The sequence below is a fragment of the Portunus trituberculatus genome, chromosome 35 (assembly GCF_017591435.1).
Source record: "Portunus trituberculatus isolate SZX2019 chromosome 35, ASM1759143v1, whole genome shotgun sequence".
Classification (NCBI taxonomy): Eukaryota; Metazoa; Arthropoda; class Malacostraca; order Decapoda; family Portunidae; genus Portunus; species Portunus trituberculatus.
In genome coordinates this window covers 13,670,926-13,695,925 of record NC_059289.1, presented here as the reverse complement: position 1 = coordinate 13,695,925, position 25,000 = coordinate 13,670,926, and the positions used below count along the sequence as shown (strand labels likewise).

The following is a 25,000-nucleotide window of genomic DNA, read 5'->3' as shown; positions in this document are numbered from 1 at the left end:
GTGCTAGATGAAATGACAGAAAATCAAACTTTAGGCAAGAGCATCCAGTAGAGAAAAAAGTGATAATCTTGTCATTAATTCCTAGATTCTGCTTAACCTTTAAGAAAGAGAACCTTTTGTGATACATACATTATTTTTTCCTGCAGCTGAAGACTAGTATAGGCCGTTTCCGCTGCTTTGTGCGGTACTGTCTCGTGCACCAGTGTTTGGGTGACGTAGCTCAGCAATGTGTTGACAACAAAAACATAACACGTCAGTTCTACCAAGAAGGTGCCCTGACCCTCAACCTGCAACTCCTCCCCACTCTCCTTGGCTGCTTGTACCAGCTTTGTGATATTCCATTTGATCTTCCACCCTCTGGCCATGATCTGGATGTCTCATGGCCCACCTTCACCAGGTAAGTGAGACTATAGGGGAATTCCATCTCTTGTGTGTCTTGTAGAGTAAAAAACATTCTATTAAGATCTATTATTTGACATTATATCTTGTATTGGGGGAAAGTTTTGTACTCTTTGCTTTTCTTTCTATATTTTTTTCCCCTTTTACCCCCCCCTCTCTCTCTCTCTCTCTCTCTCTCTCTCTCTCTCTCTCTCTCTCTCTCTCTCTCTCTCTCTCTCTCTCTCTCTCTCTCTCTCTCTCTCTCTCTCTCTCTCTCTCTCTCTCTCTCTCCTAAATATAAGTAAGCTGGCACAGACAAGAAAAAATAGCATGAATGAACTAACCTGAAATAGATTTTATGTTTAAGGATGTGGCAAGCATGCCACCCACTACTTTGTGACTTATTTTCCTTTATTATGCAGTTAGTCTTGAGTGATGAAATGTATAGACAGCTGTAAGGCACTGGGCTGGAAATATGCCTCAATCGTACTTCATGTTTATTTAAAGGGGCAACTAGTATGGATGAGGACAGAAGCTTAGGATTCCTTTATTTTTTCTGTGTTGTTCTTAGAAAAGAGGAAACGGAAAAACATTTCTGTGTAAAAGGATGTACTTTTTTTCATTCTTTTGTGGTTTTGTTTCTTTCAAAGATGAATCAGGATATTTTCTTGGGAATGCACAGTCTCCTTCTGACTTCATTCTCTTGAAGCTATATTAAGAGGATTTTCACAGTTTCCCTCTCTCACAAGTCAGGAAGCCAAATTCTAAATGAGTGAGGGAGAGAAAGTGATTGTCAGTGAGCTGTTTATAATGGTCCCAAGAATAATAAGTGTGGCCAGACAAGTGTGAATTGTATAGTAATGAGTAGGGTTGGCACTGTCTCTTAAATTTGTCTTCGACCTTCACCTTGAGAGTGTAGGGGGTGAGATGAGAGGATGGGGGGAAGGTATCATTATAGTAAAATGTTTGGATGAATCAGAATTCTTTGCATTGCTCTTGTTGAAATAGTAAAGCAGTCAGGTTTTAAATACAAATATTCACATTGTTATGGTGTGACAAAAACTATTAAGAGAAGGCAACAAAGGACAACAAAACTGGATTATCGTAGCATTTAGTATCTAGTGAGTCACTGGGAAAGTTTGCCAAAAGCCTGGTGTCAATAGAAGATTCAATACAAAACTTAACCAGTTATGATATTCATTTTGTCATTAATTGTTTAGCTCATAAGATGGAACTGCTTTTTGTTAGTTTGGGTCATATATGAAAAGTGAGCTGGGTTGATGGTGCAGTGGCTTCCATTCAGTGCAGGTAGCTAAAAATAGCATGTGTGAAGCAGAAGGAAGTGATTGAGTGGTCTTGGCACTTGTCCCTTTGGCTGATCCACGAAGTACATATATTTTCTTCTGCATGCTCAGCTTACATGACAAGATTCATGTGAGCATACTTTAGCAGTAAATAAGAAGCAATACAGAGATTAACTTGAGATTTACTTGCAAACTGAAATAGGTAGTACTCAAGTTTTTGCCATCATACAATAAGTCATGCAGATAATCATTACTCCATCAGTTGTGTTAATCATGGTGAACTCTGAGTCATTGGGAGAAACTAAAAACTCAGTTTCAATATAGTAGTTTCATATTGAAACTGAGTCTTTTACCATTTATCTTTTGTATCAGTTTGTAATTCTGGATAAATCATAGTAGGTGTGTAAACTTCTCTTAATTTTGGCATTCTGTTATTTTTTGCCAATTTCATTTTATTAAGATCTGGGGAGTCACCAACTTTAGTCTCGCATATTTCTTAAATAACTGCAAAAATATATTATTAACCTACAAGTCTCTCTCTCTCTCTCTCTCTCTCTCTCTCTCTCTCTCTCTCTCTCTCTCTCTCTCTCTCTCTCTCTCTCTCTCTCTCTCTCTCTCTCATCATTGTGAAAACAAGTGTTCCAGTATTTGTTGACAGGGTTGTTTTGATTGTAGTCTGGTTGTTTTAGGTTATCTGTTTTCAGCCATGTTGATCAGAGAAGGAAGAGCAAAGTTTAAATGAGGATGATGATGCTACTGAAAAGCTCATGGATTTCTGATTCTATGTTTCTATTTTCATGAATGCTTCAGTGTTATGAAATATATATTATTTTCAACTTTTATGGATATTGTAGTGATTTGTAAAAAGACCACATAGCTAGTTGATTTCAGTCAAGAGACAGTCTTGTTAAAATACAAAGAAATATGTTTTCATTTAATAATATTTTTTGTTTCAGTCTTGGTGCTTAGCTACATATGTGAATAAATTTGCAGACCTTAAATAAACAAAAGCTCTTCTATCAGTAAAGTCTTTCATCAACAGGCCAGCACTTGGAAAAGCAATATGATATATATGAACAGAATTGATATAAGATAAGAGTAATTAGTCAAAATTTATGAAAAAAAAAAAACAGTAATCCAGTGATGTAAGAGAAGAGTCTGAACAGTTTTGCTGCTCTCTTAGCTAGATATTAAGGGTAAGAGTAATGCTAATATCGGTATAAAGTATTGTGTAAAAAAATATGAAGTTTTCGTAATAACATATCTTTCTCATATATCCAGTAATAATGAAATAGATCTTAAAAAAAAAAAAAATGTTAAAATGAATGAATGAATTTATAAATAAAGCATCACAAATAAATAATAAAATAGTTAATTCATTTAATCAAAATCTCCCCCAAGTAAATGCTCAATAAGTAAATTCAGTAATAGTGCAATAAATAAAATTCTATTCATGCAAAAGGGTTATGTAATACTGATAAAAAAATACAGATAAAAAAAGTTAAGAAATCATGGCAGATGTGTTGCTCTGCATGAGTTCAGGCTGTGGTACAAACATGTAGTATCATCCTACCATAAGTAATTTTTGTCCTTGATGCCAAAGGAGATCTGCCAAGATAAATAGCCTTGGTCAGAAGTCTAGTAAGTTACCTTCCGCACTTCCTCCTTTGTTTATTATTAATATTTATTTATTTATTTTTTTTTCATTTTGGTCAGTCAAAAATATAGTAATTTTTGGTTTATAAAATCATCAGGAGGGAAGAGGACTTAGATTAAAGAAAACACTTGGCACATAGATTGGAGTGTAGAGGGTTACAAGGCCTCTAAACACACCGTACTACATACCAAAGGATTCATATATAATTTTTTTTCCTTTGTATGTGTATTTCCCCTTTTAATCTTGTATAGTTCTTTCATCATCATTGTTTGAATTAATAAAACATTTCATATCACAAAGCAAGAAGACATGGCAGATTAATTGCATCAGTATGGAGAATATAAATGTGGAGATCTCTCTCTCTCTCTCTCTCTCTCTCTCTCTCTCTCTCATTATATGGATTGTTGCTAGGGCGAGTGCCGCAGTTCATCATCATTCATCTGGACATGTCAATTAGGAAGGGTAAGAGGAGCGTGGTTTAGTGAAATGAAGGACTTGGAGTAGGGAGAGAAGTAGAAAGAACAGGGATAAGGTAGAGTAAGAATATAGAGTGGATAGGAAGATTGAAGGGAAACAATTGGGTTACGAGGGGGAAGAGAAGAGGAAGGAATGAAGTGGAGAAGGAGGGTAAGTAGAGTGAAGAGGGAGATCAGAAGGAAGTATTAGTATAAGAAATGATGAGAAGGAAATAGAGATGGATTGGGGCAGAAGGAAAAGTAGAAATGAGAACGTAATAGGAGAAAGAGAGAAAGAAGTAAAGGTTAAGGAAAGGAGTAAGGGAAGGAAATAATGAGTAGACTGAGAAGAAAAGGAAGGAAAAAAAAAAACGATAAATTATGGGAAAAAAATCGAGAAAAAAGGACAAAGGAATAAAGTAATATAAAATTTATGTAAGGAATAAAATTAAGAAATGGGTGTTTAAAAAAAGAGGCCTGAAAGTAGACACGATTGGTGAAAGATGACAGTTACTTGAAATGGTTACGTAGGAAGGTAGGAAGATCACATGTGAGGCCGATGGGCTATGTTTAGGTTCAGGGCCCCAGCTGGCTATCTCACCCCCTTCCCACCCCTCCCTCTCATCTTGCTTCACCCTCACCCCTCCCTCCTTCCCCCCTTACTCCACACAGCCCAGCCCATCCCCACCCTCCTTTTTCTACCTCGAAGCTTCTAGTAATTCTCTTTCGTCTCTCAAGTCAGTAATGATTTTTTTTTTTTTTTTTTTTTTTTTTACGGTCATGTGATGTAACGTTTCAAGAGTGTTTTGGATTAAACCTTTCAGTACCATGACGCGTTTCCGTATTCATTCTGCTTACTATTTGGTGATTTTATACAGCTTTAGAAACTCATGTGGGGGATTAAGATTGTGAAGACTATGGCCATTAATCCTCTGACCTCCATGAACCCATCCTAATGTCAGTAAAATGATCTAATCGTACGCAAATCTCAAGGGAAAAATGTGTTCTGGTATTTAAGAGATTAAATTACTTTTCTTTTCTAAATCAGTTCTGTAGATCTTTTCATAAGTCGAAGGTGTACACGTTGTTCTTCATGCTTTCCTTTGTTTGATTTACTGAAATGCATTATTTATTTACTTTATTTGATCATTATTATATTTTTTTTCTTCAGGCTTGGAGCAGCAGGTGGATGGAGACCCCCAAGCCGCACCATGTCACTCTCCTCTCTCTATTCTCACGTCTCGCAGGTGAGTACTGTACGTGGCTACATTAAGTGACAGTCCCATTCGGCTTGTATAGGTTCAGTAGGGCTCGGGAGAGGATTAGCGTGTAGCGGGTAATGGTGCGAGGATACATAGGAGTAGTTGCCAAGACATCCGTTCCAAGAGCCGTGTCAAACGCACTTTTCTGTGATAATGTGGCCAGGGAATGTGTTGGTGGGGATGGTGTAACGTTTTCCGCCGGGCACGTGGCTCGAGAGTGCAGGGCGAGGCGCACACGAGTCTTTGTTTGTGAGTTTGTGACGCCTTGGTGCTGCGGCCCTGATGCGTGTTTTTTTTTTTTTTTTTTTTTTTGTTTGTTTTTTTATAATTGTTTTCATTTCCTTACTGGGCTTAATTTTGCTGCGTTCTTTTCTCTTGCGGGAACGTACTTTCTTTTGCGTCTTTAAGAGAGCAAAGTGTGCAGACTTCAACAGTTGCTGGTGCTCAAAATAGAAAGTACCGTACTCCCTCCGCTCGCTGAGAAAAGTGGGTCATGTCTGGGTCATTTCATCAGTCTTGGTTACTACACTTTTTTTTTTTTTAGAGGTGCTTTGTCACACATTTTTCGAGTTTTTTTTTCTGCACTTGTTCCTCCTCTCTCACTCCCTCATTTAAATACCGACAACGACCTAAATAATTTTAAGATGCCTCCTTTATTTCACAACTCGAAGCTGACGTGTCGAATATTTCTATTGATGAAGCTGACGTGTCGCTCTCTTCACTCTATGAACGCCTGGCGCACACTGGCTGTCAGTTCCTTCACCATCTTTGTTGTCACGGCAGCCTCACGGCCACCACGTGCTCGCTGGACTTGGACTCAGACATGGAGTTCGTTACCCTCCAGATTTAATAGTGCGCACTCTTCCTCGATCACAGTCTTCCCGGGGCATTTACACCCTTTGTGAGAGTGTGTGTGGGTGCGTCACAAGTAGAGCGGCGTGACGGGAAAGAAATGGGTGAACAGAAACATTTGTTCGTCCCTTCACCTGGATACAGCGTAAGATGGGACAGATACCTCCGTGTCTTGGTGACCGTGAGAATGCTCGCCCTTCTTTTTTTAGTCATACCTTGCGTGCGTCATTCTGCCTCAGCCTCCCTGTGAAGTGCCTCAGCTCAGTCTCAACGTGTCAGGCGACGAGGACACGCAGTCACACGATCTATTTATAAGCTAGTGCGTCGCCTTCCGTCGCGGTCGAGGGTCACGGCGCCTTTCTCCTCCGATCCCTGGGTCTGCTTTTTCTCTCCCGCGGTCCGCCACCTGTCACCTCTTCGTCACCAGGTAACTCGCACACAGGAATCCACAATGCTTATGTAAACAATCGAATACACGTGATGAGAGGAATAAAACACGTGTGTGGCTATACTTGGGTTGGCTTGATTGCGCACCTACTACACGCTTATGTAAATAATCAGCTACTACTCGTGACGGAGATATATAAGTATGACCAGCTATTACGGATGGCGCCTAGGTCCTTATCACGTACTGTACCTTTGCCATGCCCTTTACGGTCACCCCGAGTTGACCGTATGCCACCCCCCAACAGGAACGAAGCCAGGGCACTTCCACTCTCTCACCCTTCCGTCTCTTCTCCCTCCCCCATTCCTCCCCCCAACAATCTGTCACTTATCCCCTCAGGTGCTGGCCACTTGTGCGGCCCTGCTGTGACTGCCATGTTATTATTTCTGTGGGTGTGTATCGATACGTAATTTTTTATGCGTTTGTTTTTCTTTGTAATGGACAGCTGAAGCCAACTGCGCCAGCGTGGTTCGCCTTACTCCCCTCCCTGTACCCCATTCCCTCCTTCCGTTATTTCCTCTCCCTCTTTCCCTCCCCCTTCCCTTCCTGCTTGCCTGCCTCGTTTATATCAGTCTTCCTTTTCTCACTTTTTTCGGATGCTCATGTCTTTCTTTCCTTCACCTGTCTCGCAAATCTCACGTAATCTTGTTCCTTTCATAGTAGTAGTAATTATAGTAGTAGTTGTTGTTTTAGTAATTGCTGTTACTATTATTATTCATGTACACCTTTTTATCGATGTTCATATCTTTCTTTCCTTCACCTGTCTCGCAAATCTCACAATCTTGTTCCTTTCGTATTAGTAATTATAGTAGTAGTAGTTGTTGTTTTAGTAATTACCGTTCTTGATCTTGTTACTATTCTTATTCATATACTACATGGGGAAAGCAGGAGAGTGAGCGAATAAAACGAACTGTAGGATGATGAAACAGTGAGCGTAGGGAAGAAGTACACGGAATAATGGACGGACGGAAGAATAAATAAGGAAATGCCTTGAAATGAAGTGAAGAGAGAGAGAGAGAGAGAGAGAGAGAGAGAGAGAGAGTTTAAGACGTAGAGGCAGGTAGATGTAAATTGAGAGGGATGTTACAAGAGAGTATTTTGGGATATTGTGGAAAATAAGAGAGAATAGTGAAACCCAGTAACCTGAGAGTGTTGTAGTTAGGATGAAGCAAGAAATAAAGGTGTCAGAGTGGAAGTGAGTGTGATCACGAAGGAAGTGCAGGAAATGAAAGCCGGCAAAGCAGCTCGTATGGATGGGCGTGTCTGGCAGGGAGGTAGAAAAGAAGTGAGGCGACTGTTGTTAGGCTGTAAGACAAATAATTAAATGTCTCTTGTACCTGAAATTTACTAGCCATTTTTCTTCCCTGATTCTTGTCTTTGTTATTGTCATAGGTAAATATCTTTTCTTATTGTATACAAGAGAGAGAGAGAGAGAGAGAGAGAGAGAGAGAGAGAGAGAGAGAGAGAGAGAATATTGTTAGAAGAGGTACGTTTTACATTTTTCTTAACGCTAGTGCAGAAATTGAGGATTCATTGGCATAGCTTGAAATTGATGCAATATATGAAGACGAAAGTTATACGGTATTACTGACAGTATATAGCGGCAGGAGAAGCAGTAGCAGTAATAGTAGTAGTAATGATAGGAGTAGTAGTAACAGTGGTGGTGGTGGTGGTGGTGGTAAGAACAGCAGCAGTAGACATAATGGTGGTGATGGTTGTAATAGTAGTGATTGTTTTAGTTATTGTAATGGTGACAATTAATAGTTGTTGTTGGTTTTCAAGGGATGACGATGACATTGCCTCAGTGGTGGTGTGGTGATGATGCTAGCGGTGGTGGTAGTGGTGGTGGTGCCAGGTAGGGAGGAAGAGTTTGGGCACAGTGCCAGTGTTACGAAGGAGCCAAAGGGAGCCAGCCAGCCAGCCAGCCTGCAAACCAGGCAGCCAGTCACTCAGCCAGTTAGTCAGTCAGTAGGCAAAGCTCCTTTCTTCAACACACGCCTATCTTCCAACACTCACAATCGCCGTGTCTGTGTCGCTGGAACTCGCTGCGAACCATCACTTCGGTCTCCTTCGCCAGTTCATCTTCACCTGCTGCACCAACAAACACCCGCTCCGTATAACAAAGAAAACGGCGTGTGTGCGTTCGATTTCTCCCTTTCGTTTGACTGAAAATTGCAAACAAAGATAAGGAGGAAAACGACAGCAAGACACGTGTGTTAGCGTGGAAATGTTGCCGTAACCAGGTGACTGCTGGAACAAGGAAAACAAGGAACAAGGTAATGGGGGTTGACTAGTTGCCTTACAAGTGCACCGATTTGTACCCTAAGTTGGCTGTTGCTATTTATAATTTGCTCACCCGCCCTTGAAAAGCACTTAACCTTATATAAATAACAGTGTTAACAAGGTTTTATATCTTTGTTAGCGTTCTTCTTTCATTAATACCTGTATATTGAAAGATCATTTAGGAAGTCGACGAAATTCTTGCCAACTTACCTGTTATCGTATTTCCTTCGTCTTGTTTTTATTTGTATTCTAAGTATATATTTTCTGCTTTATTTCGGTTTTTCTTTTTTTTTTTTAAGTTATCGAACCCTCTTATTCTCTCTCTCTCTCTCTCTCTCTCTCTCTCTCTCTCTCTCTCTCTCTCTCTCTCTCTCTCTCTCTCTCTCTCTCTCTCTCTCCACGCAAGGAGTCATCTGATATCCTAAATTCCCTGCTCCCCCCTTCCCTCGGCATTATCTTCCTGCCATCATCCTTTCACAAGCAGCCAATCAGATAATTCAGCTCAGTGTAACCTGTTTCCTCCTCTCCCTTACTGCAGCTTCTTCATTCCTTACCCATCTTCTTTTCTCCTTCCTCCTTTCTTCTTATACGTAGTGAGCATTCCTTACCTATCCTCTTTTCTTCTTCTCTCTTCTTCTTTTTTTCTTTTTGTACTGAGTCTGAGTCTTATATTATTTTTTTCCCTGTTTTTGTTCTTCTTTGTTCTTGTTCTTTGTTGTTCTTGTTCTTCCTTCCCTTTTTTCTTTACATTTCTTTCTCGTCATTTCTTCTTTCTTCTTTTTTCCTCTGTTTTTCGTTTTTCCTCTCATATCCTTTCTTCCTCTTTCTTCATCTTTCCATTGCTTTTATTTTTTTGCTCTTTTCGCTCCTTTTTTCGTCTTTCCTCTCCTTTCTTCCTCTTTTCTCTCCCCTCTCCTCTCCTCTCCTCTCTCTTCCTCCTCCTATTTTTCTTCTTCCTCCTCCTCCTCCTCCTCCTCCTCCTCCTCCTCCTGCCCTCTATTTCACATACCAGAAGGTCTGAGCTATATACTGGAAATTCCATCGGCAGCTTCCTGTTTTCTTTCACCTTCACAAAAAACGGAACGAATAAAAAACGCATTCAACAGCGATGATACTGAGGAATGTCTTGCGCCTCGGTTTGAAATAACATTAGCGTTAAGATTCCCCCCCCCCCACTCCCCTCATATGCAAACTGGCCCACCTACGCAGTCTTTCCTACGCCCCTCACACTTCCGCTTAGCTTCCTTACCCGCCCACACCCCAAGGCAAGCATCACCTATAGCGGCCTTCAGTAAGCTTGCGTGTTCTGAAAAGGGTAGCTGATGTATGTGTGTGTGTGTGTGTGTGTGTGTGTGTGTGTGTGTGTGTGTGTGTGTATGGCCAGCCTTCGCATCCCCTCCACTGCTTATCAAATGTGTCAGTTATGGATGCGGTGCCCTTCGGATGAATTAAGTGAATGGTTGGTTACGTTCTGGCCTGAAACCTCGTCTATACCTTTTTGATGATGGATTTGTAAAGGATTCCTCTCTTGAATTGGTTGTGTGTGTTATTTTGTGTTATTTTGTATTTTTTTTTTTTGCCGAGGGATGTTTTGTTTCTCTCTCTCTCTCTCTCTCTCTCTCTCTCTCTGGCAATGTGGATAATCATGTTTTTTCTTGATTATTCTCCATTTTTTCCTCTCTCTCTCTCTCTCTCTCTCTCTCTCTCTCTCTCTCTCTCTCTCTCTCTCTCTCTCTCTCTCTCTCTCTCTCTCTCTCTCTGCATTGTCTTTGTTCTGAGAAATCTCGAGAACCAGCCAGTGAGATAACAGAAACGCCGTAAAACACGCATTAAAACTGAAGAGATGAAGAAAAACGGCTCGTGGGAATTAAATACACGTAAACAAAGCTCTTCAGTAAACAAAGAACTTGGGGATTAGCAAACGAAAAGAAAATAAATAACTCTCCCCTTAAGAATATAAAAATATCGTATAATTTTTTTATTTTTATTTATTTATGTATTTTTATTTATTTATTTTTTTTTTTCACAAGAATAGAATTAATACAGTATTGCCTTTTAAAAATACGTCACTGGTTGGAGACATGTGAAGAGGACGCGGGTGTGAACAGCTGTCATTTTTTTTCCCCCTTCTTTTCCTCCATTTGTTTCCCAGTGTCTCTCTCTCTCTCTCTCTCTCTCTCTCTCTCTCTCTCTCTCTCTCTCTCTCTCTCTCTCTCTGTGCATGCCGTGGCTGAGGGCGTCGCCATGTGTTCCCCTTTCACCACCAGGAAAGAGCCGTGAATGAGTAATGGCCGTGTCTCTCGGGTTCTTTATTCACCTTGACGAAATTATTACTACGCGTGACTGTTTTATGCTAATTTATTTTCTTATTTAATTTTCTTTCTTACTTTTTATTTTTCGTTTTTTTTCTCTAGTGTTTGTCTATATATCTGTATTTCTGTTTATATATCTGTTTTATCTTCAGTCTGTGTATTTATCTGTTTGTTTCTGTATGTCTGTTTCCCTGCCTAACAGTCCATTATGTTCCAGTAGATGGACTTCAAAATAAAATAGGTCTATATACTCCGTTACTTTATTGCATGTTTCTCTCTCTCTCTCTCTCTCTCTCTCTCTCTCTCTCTCTCTCTCTCTCTCTCTCTCTCTCTCTCTCTCTCTAATTACCTTCTTTTTTAATATAATAAGTTTATTGTCATATTACACATACAATAACAATTTAGAAACTGCCCAAACACACCGATTAACATGACAAGGAGGACTAGATACCCGAAGGTATATGTGTCCTAACATACTCTTATAGAGATTAGAAATAATCTCAAAAACAGACAGGCGGGAAGAAACGGAAAAGAATATAATGGTATTAATAAATAGATAAATAAATAAATAAATAAATAAATAATAATGATAATAATAATAATGATAATAATAATGATGATAAAAGTAAATAATTACAATACGTAATACTGAATGATATCAATGATGATAATAATAAGGATATTTCATGATAATAATAATAAATTGATAATACATAACGGTAATGATAACCATAAATAATAATAATATCAATATTAATAACAATATTAGTAATAATGATAATAGTAGTAATAATAATAATAATAATAATAATAATAATAATAATTATAATATCATCAATAATAATACCTAATAATGTGGTTACCCTCTAAGAAAATGTTAGTATCGTCGGCAAAAAGTGTAGGGGTGAGCGTGGTAGAAACATTGGCTATGTCGTTTACATACAGTAGAAACAATAGGGGGCCTAAAATTGATCCCTGTGGTACACCACATGTAACACCTATGGTGGAGGAGCTAACATCATTATACGAAACATATTGTGATCTACTAGTAAGGTAGTTTGCGATCCAGTTATGTGCAACTCCCCTGATTCCATATTTATACAGTTTTCTTAACAAAATTGTATGATTAATGGTATCAAAGGCTTTGCTAAAGTCTAAGAAGATCCCTAATACGTATTTACCATTTTCTAAAGCATTAACAATTTTATCAACTAATGTAATTAATGAAAGGTTTGTGCCATACCCTTTTCTGAAACCAAACTGATATTTATACAAAATGTTATGTTTGCAAATAAAAGAATACAATCTGCAGTGATATAGTCGTTCAAGGATCTTGGAGAATGCAGATAACACAGAGATTGGTCTATAGTTAGACATTAGTTCACAATTATTTCCTTTGTATATTGGTATAACTTTAGCTAATTTCAATTCTTTGGGAAAAACACCTTGCCTGAATGATAGGTTTACAATATGCGATATAGGTTGGCATATGTATATGCGAGTCTCCTTTAGGATCTTTGTGGTGATGCCATCCCAGCCTGGGCTTTTATTCTGAAGGTTCATAATGACTTTTGAAATTTCTTCAGCATTAGAGGGAGATAAATAGAGAGAAGCCATGGTATCATTTGACAAATATGATTCATAACTATTATTACTTGGAGGAATAATTTCATTCAACTTAGATCCAATATTAGCAAAATAGTCATTAAAAGAGTTTGCAATGGATTCATTTTCAGTTAATTCCACTCCATCTACTACAAATTTATTAGTTTTGATGTTTGATGGTTTGTTTCTATTTATTATACCTTTAAGAATTTTCCATGATTTCCTAATGTTGCTGGTGTTTTCTTTGAATAATTTATCATAATGATTTCTTTCGGCAACTCGAAGTAACCTTTGCAAGGTTCTTTTATAATCCTTATACTTATTAATATTATATACTGAGGGTCTCTTGAGGAATTAACATACAATTTATTTTTAGTCTTGATAGAATTTTTCAAACCAGTTGATAACCATGGTTTTCTGTTACTATAGTTATTTTTGAATGATGTAATTGGAAAACTTTTGTCAAAACATTCTAGATATATATGATAAAATTTAGAAAAAGCTTCTTGACAGTCATTTACCAGTATTACTTCATGCCAATCAATTTCCTGTACCATATTTTTAAACTTTATAATATTGGCTTGACAAAAATTTCTACCATTTCTAGTTTTAATTAAGGCTAAAAATTGGAAAATGGTCAGAAATATCATTAAATAAGATTCCATTAAGGAGAGTCACATTATACACATCATTGCAAAATATATTATCAATCAATGTAGAGAAGTTTTGGGTAATTCTGGTGACACGACGAAGATGTAATACGTACACTCCTACGTATTACATCTTCAAGGTAAACCTCTTTGTGAGTATTTAGTCATCTTTACTCCATTGCTTATTGAGGTTGACAGCCACTCTAGGCATCCTATCTACTCCCCTTTACTCTGTGATATACAAAGAACTAAATATATGACTGTAATGGTAGCACATGACACCAGGCAGGAGGAGGAGGAGGAGGAGGAAGAGGGGGCGGGGGCGGCGGCGATGTCAGTGACTTACTTGTGTGTGTGTGTGTGTGTGTGTATGTGTGTGTTTATGGGGGAAGGAGAGGAGAGGGTAGTAGTAATGGAGGAGGAGGAGGAGGAGGAGGAGGAGGAGGAGGAGGAGGAGGAGGAGGAGGAGGAGGAGGAGGAGGAGGAGGAGGAGGAGGAGGAGGAGGAGAAGAGAGGAAGAGCAAGGGGGAATGGAAGAGAACGAAGGCCATTGAATTTGTTGTGGGCATGCGAGGGGAGGAGGAAGATGAATGGAAAGAGGGAGGAGGGAAAGGCCAATGACTTAACGCATATCTGGGATGGGGAAGGGGAAGAGAAGAGGGGAGTGGAGAGGAGAGGGAGGAGGAGTGCTTTTGCTATGGAGGAGTTAGGTGGTTTAGTGCGGGGGTGGGGGGAAGGAAAGGGAGGGAAGGCTGACTTTGTTGTGGGTGTTTGGTAGAAAGAGGAGGTGGTGGTGGTGGTGGTGTGAGGAAAATTCAAGGTGCTACGAAGACAGAAATAATTTATGACGTCACTACCGGACTTCCAGAGAGAGAGAGAGAGAGAGAGAGAGAGAGAGAGAGAGAGAGAGAGAGAGAGAGAATCAGGAAAAACCCACTCACTACCTTAAAATGCTCATGTGTGAAGACTAGCAGAGAACAAAGAACATAAAATAAAAGAATATAGAAAAAAAAAATAGACCCAACATTTCGTAAACAACACTGCTGACGTGGACGAGCTCATAATAGGAAGCTACGCACAAACTTTATATACATTTTAAACTCATCCCTTTCTGAATAATAAGAAAAAAACCACTTGCCTTTGGTCTTGCGTGAACTTGTGTGTCGCTCGTAGTCACCCTCACTTTTAAATCGTCGCAATAGGAGAGGAAGGAGTGGAGAGGGGAGGAGTTGGAGGGAGTTGGTGGTAGGGGGTGGTTGAGGGAAGGAAGGAGATGGGGGGAGGGTGTGAGGGAGTCTTTGGTGTGTCGTCTATGCCAAGCCTGTGACTCGAATGGTTTGCAGGTGTTATAGTGGTTGTCAGGGAATTCAAATGAGTCGTTTTGTCCGAGCGTCAACTCCCCCCATCCCCTCCCCTCCGTCCCACTTCACCCCCGCGCCTCCCTATTGGATCATTTGGTGAGGGTGAGGATGAGGGGTGAAGGGGTTTGTGTTTATAGGCTGCGAGTTAATCTACGGGGAAAAGAAAACAAAAGGAAGAGGCAGTTTGTCGTTTTTAGCTCGTTTGTGATAGTGGTGGTTAGCTGAAATAGAATAAAACCAGAGAGAGAGTGAGAGTGAGTGAGTGTGAGTCCCAGTCACAACCACATAACTCGTACGCACCATCCACCCGATCTAGGAAGTATTGGCGCCGAGGTACACACACACACACACACACACACGAGGAAGTAACGTGGACCTTATTTTTATTAAAGCGTTCGGGAGTTCCCTTAACCGAGCGTCTCCAATGCAGATGTGTTCTTTCCCCTTCCTACCTCCCCTTTCGCCGCGTCTCTCCTCACTCCAGGCCCTGCTCTCCCTTCTTCCTCCCCTTGCCCCTCTCCTGCCCCTGCTTCCCGCGTGTCCTCTGCCGGCACCTGTTGAACGTTCCCCTCTCCCCGTCCCCCCTCCGGGAAAACCAGGATGAGCGGCGCTGTGGCCAAGTGTCGCACGTTCGTCTTGGGGTCAGGAAGGGAGGCGGTCGTGGCTTGGCTTGGGAAGAGTGGCGGACAGGAACGAGGCTGGGGTTGCCAACTTAGATTCATTACAGGAGTAGAAGATCAAGGCATTTGTTTGTTTATTCAGTCATTCATGTAATTTTTGTTGTTTTCAGCAGGTAGGTAATGTTTCTTACAGGAGTAGAAGATCAAGGCATTTATTTGTTTATTCGTTCATTCATTTATTTTTTGTTGGTTTTCAGCAGGTACTTAATGTTTCAGACTTATTGAACGGCAGATGAGATTTATTTCTTAAAGATCTTGGTTAGCTTCTTTTACGGTCATTGATGTTGGGAGGAAGATATATTTTTTTAAGGTCTTCGTTGTCACAGGGAAGAAGTGAGGGTTCCTGAAGGCCTACAGGTTCGTGGAGGTAGTTTTGTAAAAATAATGATAATAATAATAATAATAATAATAATAATAGTAAATAAAAAATAGATAAATAGATTTTAAAAATCAGGTTTTTGGAGATTACTTATTTTTGTTTTCATGCTTACAATAAATAGTGATAGAAGAAAAGTAGTGGTTCACAATGACCGAGTGAAGCTTTGTGGCTAAAAGAGTACCGAAGGGCAAATAGGACGAAACAAAGCGCCAAAAGAAGGTTACGCCCTCTCGCAAACCCCCTCACCGAAGACCACCACCTGGGCAGCGTCACAGTCAGGTGTCGGCAAGCTGCATACTCGAAATGTCTTGAAATACAAAGGCACGAGCTCAGTATAATGACGCACACACACACACACACACACACACACACACACACACACACACACACACACACCTGGAGGGATTCTGGTCTGGCACAATATATTCTTAGTCGATGAAGGTTGATTGGCCTCTCGCTGCTTGAAGCATTCTTGTACACAGGATGGACAGGTGTTCGGGGGACGCGCATTGATAATCACTGAGTGCTTGGTGATGGGAAGAGGGGTGGGGGCGTTGGCAGTCTTGTGAGGAGTCACCTGAGGCGTCTGCATGCCACCTGGATGAGTGAGTCAGAAGAGTGACATTCCTCCTGTTTTGGATGTTAAACAAACAAACAAGAGAAAAGAGGTCTCCGGGGCACCTTTACCGGCATTTTTGTAATGCACTAATATCCATTGATTTTGTAGTACATTTAGTTACTTTCTTAGAACGAAATAACTTGATATGTTATGCACATCTCGCCATATATGTGGAAGATAAAAATGAATAAGAATAGATAGATAAAAAAAAAAAAAACAGCATTGGGTGGGTTAACAGAAAACTTAGTAAGAGTTAATGTAGTGTTTTCCCACAATTTATTGCTACGTACATCATAACAGATTTGCCGACAGGTGGATTCCCAGTAAGGTTTCCAGTGTGCCAGATGACTGCGCTGTATCAGTGTGTTACCTTAACGATTAAGGCATCGTCTCGTGATCGTCTCTTGTGACACCTTTACAAACTCTAAGAAGTGTGGAGTCTTATTTTTTTATACCATGTTGACTAAGTAGTGTTGTGGCAGCAGTACACAATTATATTTCATGCCATATTTCCAACCAAATCAGTGGTAACCGTGGTAACTTCACAATTTATTTATATTCATCAAAATTGTTTCAGCACATGATAAATGTGAGCATTGGATGAGTTAAATGATGATAATTGTGAAGCTTCGCAGTGTGGAATCTGTGGCAGTGTTAAGAATAATGTGACCAAGCCATGGCACAGACGGCCATTGTGCATGTTGCTGTTTTATTTTTAGAAGATGAGTAGGTCTTGCGCAGAAAATTTATCCTTATAGTGTTCTGGGAAATATTTGTGTAACAGTCTTGGAAAATGAAAGGAGTCCAACCCCGTATGTGTGCTGTCCATGAGTCATGGTGACGGTTCATTTGGTTCACTCGAGATGAACCGTCTCTTCATATTTAGCCAGACAGCGCCAGGTAAGAGTGCGCGTCTAGATATTTTATCCTTTTGTGTCTACCAGTGGCGGGAGTAGGTAACCAAGTGACAGGTGTTGTTTCTTTATACCTCGTGTGAAAGTGTTGGAAGCTGCTCGGCAGACGATGAGCTCATGGTGTTCTCTTGCCAAGGTTACTTAAGTTGCTGCAAGGCCAAATCCCATTGCCCGTGGGCCTCCCTCTCTACATGTGGTCCAAGAAAAACAAGCTTAGTCACACCAGCAACACAAACACTGAATTCTGAAATGTATCAACCGCCAACTAAACATGTGTCTCGTCATGCACTAATATTAGTGACGCCGAGACTTCTTGGAGAGGACAGTGCACATTCACTTCAGTGTTTTGTACAGTGTGTAGGAGAACGGAGACGAGGAGCATTGTGAGTGTGCGTGCACATTATACTGTGGTGACTTTCAACCATTAGTACATGCAAGTGAGGGACGAGCTGTACATGTGGCAACGGCCCGGTTTGCAGAGGAAGAACAGGTGTGCAAAATGACAGGTATGCAATGAAGACCGCCGGGCCCGAGAGGTGACGGGTTCACTGGTGTTGGCTGTGCACGTCATGAAGATTTGGTGGTTATGATCATAAATGGATCAAATTAGTGGCGGAGGGATAAGAGATGGAGTTTGAAGTGTCAGTGAGATTAAGCAACTGGCTGATGATGCACACAATTTGATAGTTGTAATTTTGTCCAGATTTTGATCTTTCAAAGTACTACTTGTGAAATGCACTTGTGAAATTTTGCAATTTGCAAACTCATTCATGCATGTATTTTCAGATTCTCTGTAGTTCTCTATATCTAAATGGCAGGCCCAAGAAAGTAATTTGAATCAACAAAACCTCTGTGATGTATTAGTAAGAAATCTCTTCAGAATTTGGATATTAATCAGAAATGGCCCTCGTCAGTAGCACATGACACGACTACTTGTGTGTTATGGTGATATAATCACTTTACTTCACGTTTATGAAGTTTTTCATTCACGCGCAAGGCTTTTATTGGTTTGTAGTGATGCTTTGATAAAAAAAAAATCACACCATATCAGAAACACATTTGCAAGTCTTCCTCCTCTTGTGGCTGTGTACATTAGTAAGGTATTATGGATCCTGTTGGAGTTGTGGTGTCTATAAATCACGAGTTACAGACGTCCAATGAGAGCCCTCCATGCCGGTAGTTACTTTAATGATGTATCACTGTAAAATCAATCATAGACCTTATACTACAGGACATCCAGTGAGAGCCTGCCATGCTGGGAGTTACAGACAGTATTGCATTTGTTTCTCTTAAGTGAGGGTACACCACATCAGTTTCTTCTATTTGCCAAGATGCTTTCACCTTGGACACCTGCTCTGACTGACCTCAGGCCTTTTTTTTTTTTTTTTTTTTTTTTTTAAATCAATCACCCCTACACCGGAAATGCGAGAGACTTGTTCAGTTTGCCTGTGCATCACAGGTTGATGAATTTTCACAAACACCAGCCTCATTCCCTTGAACATAACAAAGGGGACTGTCCCTCAGATCCTCAGGTCATAGTCAGATTATGTGTAACAATTTTACTTGATGGAGGTTCAATCTCCTCAACTGACACATCTATATTTAATTACTCATGGGTGTCCATTGTTCACTTGCCTTTGCTGAGAGGAGTACATTCTTAAGCTGTGGAAAAGGAAGGCTTGGAAGTGGTCTTGGAAACTTTTAGAGATACAGGCTGTCAAGTACGTAGTATGTGACATATGGTGGCCTCTTCACCTGTCTTGGCTTATCCTTGCCTCCTGTCTTTCCCTCTTAGTCTTCAGTAAACCAACTGAATCAGATTGGATATATAGCAGCTCTATATGAATATATGATAACACCAGTTTTATTTCATTTTTGTTCCTCATTTACTTTACTCTCATAGCTCTTAATTTTAATCAGTCAAATTCTGCATCATCAGGTATTTAAGGACAAATTTCTAATCTCTTGTCAAAGTTGTTTTGACACTGTATTAGTTATTTTCACAAGGAGTATAATTTCATCTTTGTTTAAGAATGTACTCAAAAGGTAGCCATGAAGGAAAGAAAATCATTATAAATCTATTACAGCTGAGTGAGGCTGTGGGTATACAGTCCCCAAACAGCCCCACCATGGCTCCTGTGGGTGAGGATGACCCTCAGGGAATCATAGACTCTGCATTGGCCATGGAAGAGAACACCTCAGAGGTAGCTGTCCTTAACCAACGCCTGATTTCCCTTGAACAGGACAATGACATGCTGCGTGCATCATGTTCTGCCCTTCAGTCCCAGTTAGATCAGGCAAGTCTTTGTCCGTTTTGCTGCATTGGGAAAGATATTTTTATTTCTGAGAATCATTGTAATTTATTTATCTATTTATTCATTTATTATTTTTTTTTTACAAGTGTGTGTGTGTGTGTGTGTGTGTGTGTGTGTGTGTGTGTGTGTGTGTGTGTGTGAGAGAGAGAGAGAGAGAGTTATGTATCAAATAATAGTCCACTGATATCAGTTTATTGAAATGTACTTAAGGTAATATTGTAATTGCAGTTGAAAATTTGTGTTCACCATTTGTCATGTTTTTTTTTTTAACTCCTCTGCCTATGTTTAACTAAGAAAAAGCAAAAAGAATATCATAAAAGCTTAATATACTCTGAATTCCATTTCAAGTTCTTTGAAGCATTTTGAAATATCATCTGTTTATGGCAGGGCAGAGAGCCAAATGCTTTATAGCTCTCAAGGATGCCAAGCTGTTTAACGAGAATAATAACAGTTTCTATGTAAGTAAGGTTATTTGTATTTTTGGCAGATTTATTACATGTTGTCTTTTTTTTAGATATACGTAATATGACCTATTGATTAATTAATAATGGAGGAAGTTTTATTTCAGGTTAAGAGTACAGATGCAGTAGTGCCGTCCACTGGTATGGGTGAGAATAGTCAGGTAATTTCCTCAGCAAATGACAGATGTCATCAGTGTGAACTCTTGACTGAGGAACTGAGGGTCACCAAGTCTCAGAATGAGGACTTGGAGAATCTCAGACGCCAACTGGAAGAACAGGTCTGTTCTCTCCAGTTACAGCAAGATCAGTTTGAAGCTCAAGAAAAAGATCTTAACAGTGAGATTAAATGCTTGCAAGAAAAACTGAACCAGGCACATATTGCCAGTAGAACTTTAGACAGTTGTGTGTCAGGTGTGACAGAAACAGACAATGTGCCAGATTTGCCTGTTGTAACTGTTGGGTCAGAAAAAACACAAGTACCAGACTCTGACGGGTCAGAGTCTCACGTTGCCACAGACTCCACAGTCAGTGCTCAGGAATCATTGGAACAGTGCCAATCAATGTTAAGGGAGCTGGAGAAAGAAAACAAGCTGCTACAGGTATGTCTTCCAAATTTGCAGTTTGTTAGTTTTTATGCAGTATTGTAGTACAATGTCCCTTTGTTAGAATATTTTTACATTATTCAGATTTTCAGAATTGTAATCTCTGACTTGTTTTAGGATTCTTAAAACCATGGCTATGACAGAAAACATATCTTATTTAGTGATTAATTTTTATGGTTAAATCTTTTCTTTCATCTATATTGTAAATAAATTGTAGCTCATCTGACTCTTATGATAACTCTAATGCTTACTGACATCTATATTTTTATTTATTGTTCTGCCTTTCTGCATGTTTAAGTTGCTTTTGTAAATCCACATACATTCATGTACTTTGTTAAAAAAAAAAAAAAAAAAAAAAGGCTGGATTCTAATTATCCATTATAACTTTGAAAAGAAATGTAAGACATTATTAGTTACTAGTGTATTCATAACTTTTGAAAATTTTATTCTTCCCTGAGTTCTCTTTTTATCACTTTTTCCATTAGGTATTGTTTACAGCATTTCTTGTCTTATCTGTGATAGTTCTTATGTTTAATGTATTTTGTTGAGATTGAGTGTCTCAATTTATCTAAATGAAAAACAAGAATTGTCATCAAATCATATTTTGTTTAAGAGGTTATGTTGTTCCCATGTTATTAGATTGTTGCATTTTCAGGAGCAGTGTAATGCTGCAGAGGTAGAGAAGACCATGCTGAGAACAAATATAAGGAAGGTGAGTGCTAACTGGTTTGAACGCAAGACTCGACTGAGTGATAGTGACTCCGAGTCTCACCTAGGTGGTGAAGGCCTCTCTGTGCATCAGGACTTCTCTTGTAGCAAAAATGAGATTGGGGTGCAGGTGCCAGATTTTGTGCCAGAGAAGTGTAGTTTGTTTAAGAAAATGGAGGATGTTCCCAATCTTTTAGCAGAACTCTCATATACTACAGACAAACTTGATCTCACTGAGAGAATGTGTAGTGAACTTAAAAGGCGTGTAAAAGAATATGAAAATGTTATTGATGATCAAGAAGTAGTTATTCATGGCTTAAAAGATCAACTAGATACTTATTTCAATGATAACCGAAAAATGTCAGAACAGCTACGTACCTTAAACAAACTGTTTGAAGATCTTGAGTTGACTGAGAAAAGAAAAGTGAACAATGTCAATCCTCCAGACACCATCAGTACAGTGTTTAGTAGCCTTCCTTCAGAGGAAGACTTTAAGGAAATGTCACATAGTGTCAGCAAAACCTACACTAAATTAAAAGAGCTTATTATGGAGAAGAAATCCCTTGTTACTGAAATTGAGAGATTAAAAGTTCTTAATGTTGAGTTGCAGCGACGGGTGAGTCAGCAGGAAAATAGGCTTCTGAGTGTGTCTGATGCATTGCATTCCACCTGGCTGCTAGTGTCTGACATGAAGGAGCAGCATGCTCAGCTACATGCCTCTGAGTCCATCCTGCGTTATGAACTGAAAGACAAGAAGGAGCTGCTTCATCGCCTACGGGAGGAGCTAGAATGCTCTCGTGAACAGTGGCATAAAATCAGAAAAATGAACTCTGAGAGTGAGGAAGCCTGGAATAGTCTAAGAGAGGAACTGAATGAGAGGAGACGCAAAGCTAATGAAGTAGTTTCTCCTGACAGTGAAGGGAAGGAAAAAGAGGAGATTGAAGGAGCCACTGCAGTTGTACAACCTTCAGATGAGTTTGAGCCACCCGTGGACCTCTTGTTAGACATGGCAATTGAATATGGGATTATTGATGCTGATGATGATGCTTCCACAGCCATGGTAGCAGCTATGGAGGGGGAAGATATGCATGCATCTCGCTTAGAGGATCTGGAAGACCAGTGCAGTTACCTTTATCAAAAGTTAATGGCTTCCACAGCAAGATCTCTGACTTTAGCATCCAGGTTAACTGCCCTGCACCAACACTATGGTTCAAGTGATGAGGATGAGGATGAGGAGGATGAAGATGATGATGATGATGACATGGATGATGAATATGACAATCATGACTATGAAGAACTTGACAATAATGATATTCACAATTTTGATTCTGAGATTTTAAGTCCAGAACCTGAAAGTTCAGACACGGCATACATGAGTGAGGCAGACACAGGTTCAGCTGCCTCAGGCCTTGCTGGGAATCTCTCTGAGGAAGAGGGAGCCACAGCTGCAGGAAGTGCTGATGAAGCTTTTACTGCTATGGAAGAAGCTACGGATGTAGAAGGTGATCTTAGCAAGCGCCTTATTAATTTCTTGCCAAAAAAAATAGAGATTCTTAATCAAGAGAACAAGAAGTTGCAGGAGCGATGTAGGTTGCTTCAGGAAGAGAAGACTGCTTCAGAGACTCACCTAACTGAGATGCTGGAGAGGGAGCAGAATCTCAGGCGTGTGCTGGAAGCAAAGCTGGAGCACTTGGGAAAAATTGTTGATGAACTCAAGCTTGAACGAAATGGCAAGGTAACCTGCAGTGATGGCTGCTTTGTGTGAAATTGACTGCTTCATGTGATATTGTCCTATCTGTTTTTCCTTTTTTTCCATTTTTTTTTTTTTTTTTTCATTTTTTTTAGTTTGCAATTTTCCCTACTCACATGTGTCCCTGTGAATACCTCTAAATGTGTGAGATATTTCAGTATTAGAAACAAAATTACTTATCTTTGATCAAATGTTTTATGAAGTAAATGTGATCCGTACAAGCTAACAAAGAAAACTTATTCAATGTCTAACTACTAATGAGCATGATGAATTCAGCTTTTGTTTCTGTGTTTTAGTTTTCATATACTTGTGTGTGTATTTTTTGTCTTGAACTATTGGATGTATTGTACCAGAAACTTAACTGTCACAGTGTTAGATTTAGATTTATTATTTAGGTGTTGCAGGCCAAGCTGATCTTGATGCTGTGCTTTGTCTTGCCTCTTCTTTTTCAGTAAGGCTGTGGATTGATGAAGTTCTTGTTACTTGCCAAAATTTCTATAGTTAAGATATTTTGAAATTATATGATCGGTTAAACTTGCTGTACGCCTTTTTTAAATGTTATTAGGAAAACATATTAAGCCTTCAGAAACATTGTAGAGACAAATAAGAATTTATACAAATATTACATTTGAATGTTGACACATGCCGTGTCTCCAGTGCCAGTTCCACATAGCATTCACCTGTTATTGCTTCCACAGTTTTTATAAGAGTTACTATTTGCTTTTGTTTTCCAAGGATAATTTCAAAGTCGGCTTAGGACATTACTAATTGAAAAGGTGATAGAAAATATTTTAAGGGAAAAGTGAAAGAAGTAGCAGGAATATGATGATTTTGTCAATCAGCACTCTTGGTGAGGAAGAGGCAGCAAAGGGCATAGCTTTTATTAAGGTCAGTTTTAGTCTGTTATGAATTTTAATATTATTTAACATTTAGATTTATTAATGGAATTGAGATACCACCACATGATTGCATATAAGTATATTTCAGTATATAATAGCTCATGAACTCTCGAAGCATATTTTTCTTCATAAAGACTGCCTAAAATTCATGCTACTGAGGTACGTGTCTCGTAAAGAACAAGATGTTCATAATCATGTGTTCTTGTTTGTGGAAAAACATTAGTATATAGTTTGATTAGGTGACTAATATGTAGTTTCTCTCTATTGTTTAAAGAGGGTAATGTCATTGTTGTGCTGTAAAACATTTGGAATTACTGAACCAAAAATGTGTGAACTGGAGTTGTGAGTTGTGAGATATAGCTCATGGAACTTTAGTTGTAAGAAAATGCAACATTGAGGATTCCATGTATTAGAAGTAGAACTTTAGGAATAATATCAAGTAACATATTTATGGATTAGGTTTTTGGATGCCAAATTCCAAGTATAGTTGATGAAAGTATATTTCTTGTAAGTCTGAATTATCTAGGCAGTAACAAGCTACCTCTTCTTCTTAGGCTAGTCTATAGAAGATTAGAATGTGAAAAGTTTGATATCAGTAGCAGATTCTCAAATTAATGAAAATTCTACTTGCTGTTAGTGCCTTCCTTCCTGTGAGGGCGAGGAGATGCAGTTTTGTATATGTATTAAAAACATAAATGAAATATATATATATATATATATATATATATATATATATATATATATATATATATATATATATATATATAATATTAGTTCCAGTTGGTTGCTAGAAGTTCATTTTACATTGTGCATGATCTGACAAACTATACAATATAAGTTGCATGCATAAAAATATAAGCAAGTTGTTAATTATCTTGTTTAAAAAGTTTCTAGGTTATGAATGTTGAGAAACGATGAGAAGAAATAGATCCTTATTTGTACACAATTAAGTCAGAAAAAATTAACAAATAGAAGATAGCTCAATAAATAATAAATGAAGTAAATAAATAAATACTTGAACAAATGTGGAAATATATATATATATATATATATATATATATATATATATATATATATATATATATATATATATATATATATGTATGTAT

General features: G+C 38.9%; 1 protein-coding gene across 8 annotated transcripts in view; it reads left to right on the top strand.

The window, feature by feature from the left end:
* The window catches only part of LOC123513182 (FYVE and coiled-coil domain-containing protein 1-like), a 42,673-nt gene that overhangs the window by 2,200 nt on the left and 15,473 nt on the right, over nt 1-25,000 (top strand). For 6 of the 8 annotated variants that reach the window (XM_045270137.1, XM_045270138.1, XM_045270134.1 and 3 more), the window contains 5 exons: nt 147-397; nt 4,966-5,041; nt 19,244-19,453; nt 20,040-20,531; nt 21,190-22,977. In XM_045270137.1, coding sequence (XP_045126072.1) covers nt 147-397; nt 4,966-5,041; nt 19,244-19,453; nt 20,040-20,531; nt 21,190-22,977 — 2,817 coding nt within the window. Of the gene's footprint in view, nt 1-146; nt 398-4,965; nt 5,042-8,289; nt 8,630-17,332; nt 17,663-19,243; nt 19,454-20,039; nt 20,532-21,189; nt 22,978-25,000 lie in introns of those variants that run through there. The other 2 variants (XM_045270141.1, XM_045270142.1) reach the window with 2 other exon arrangements.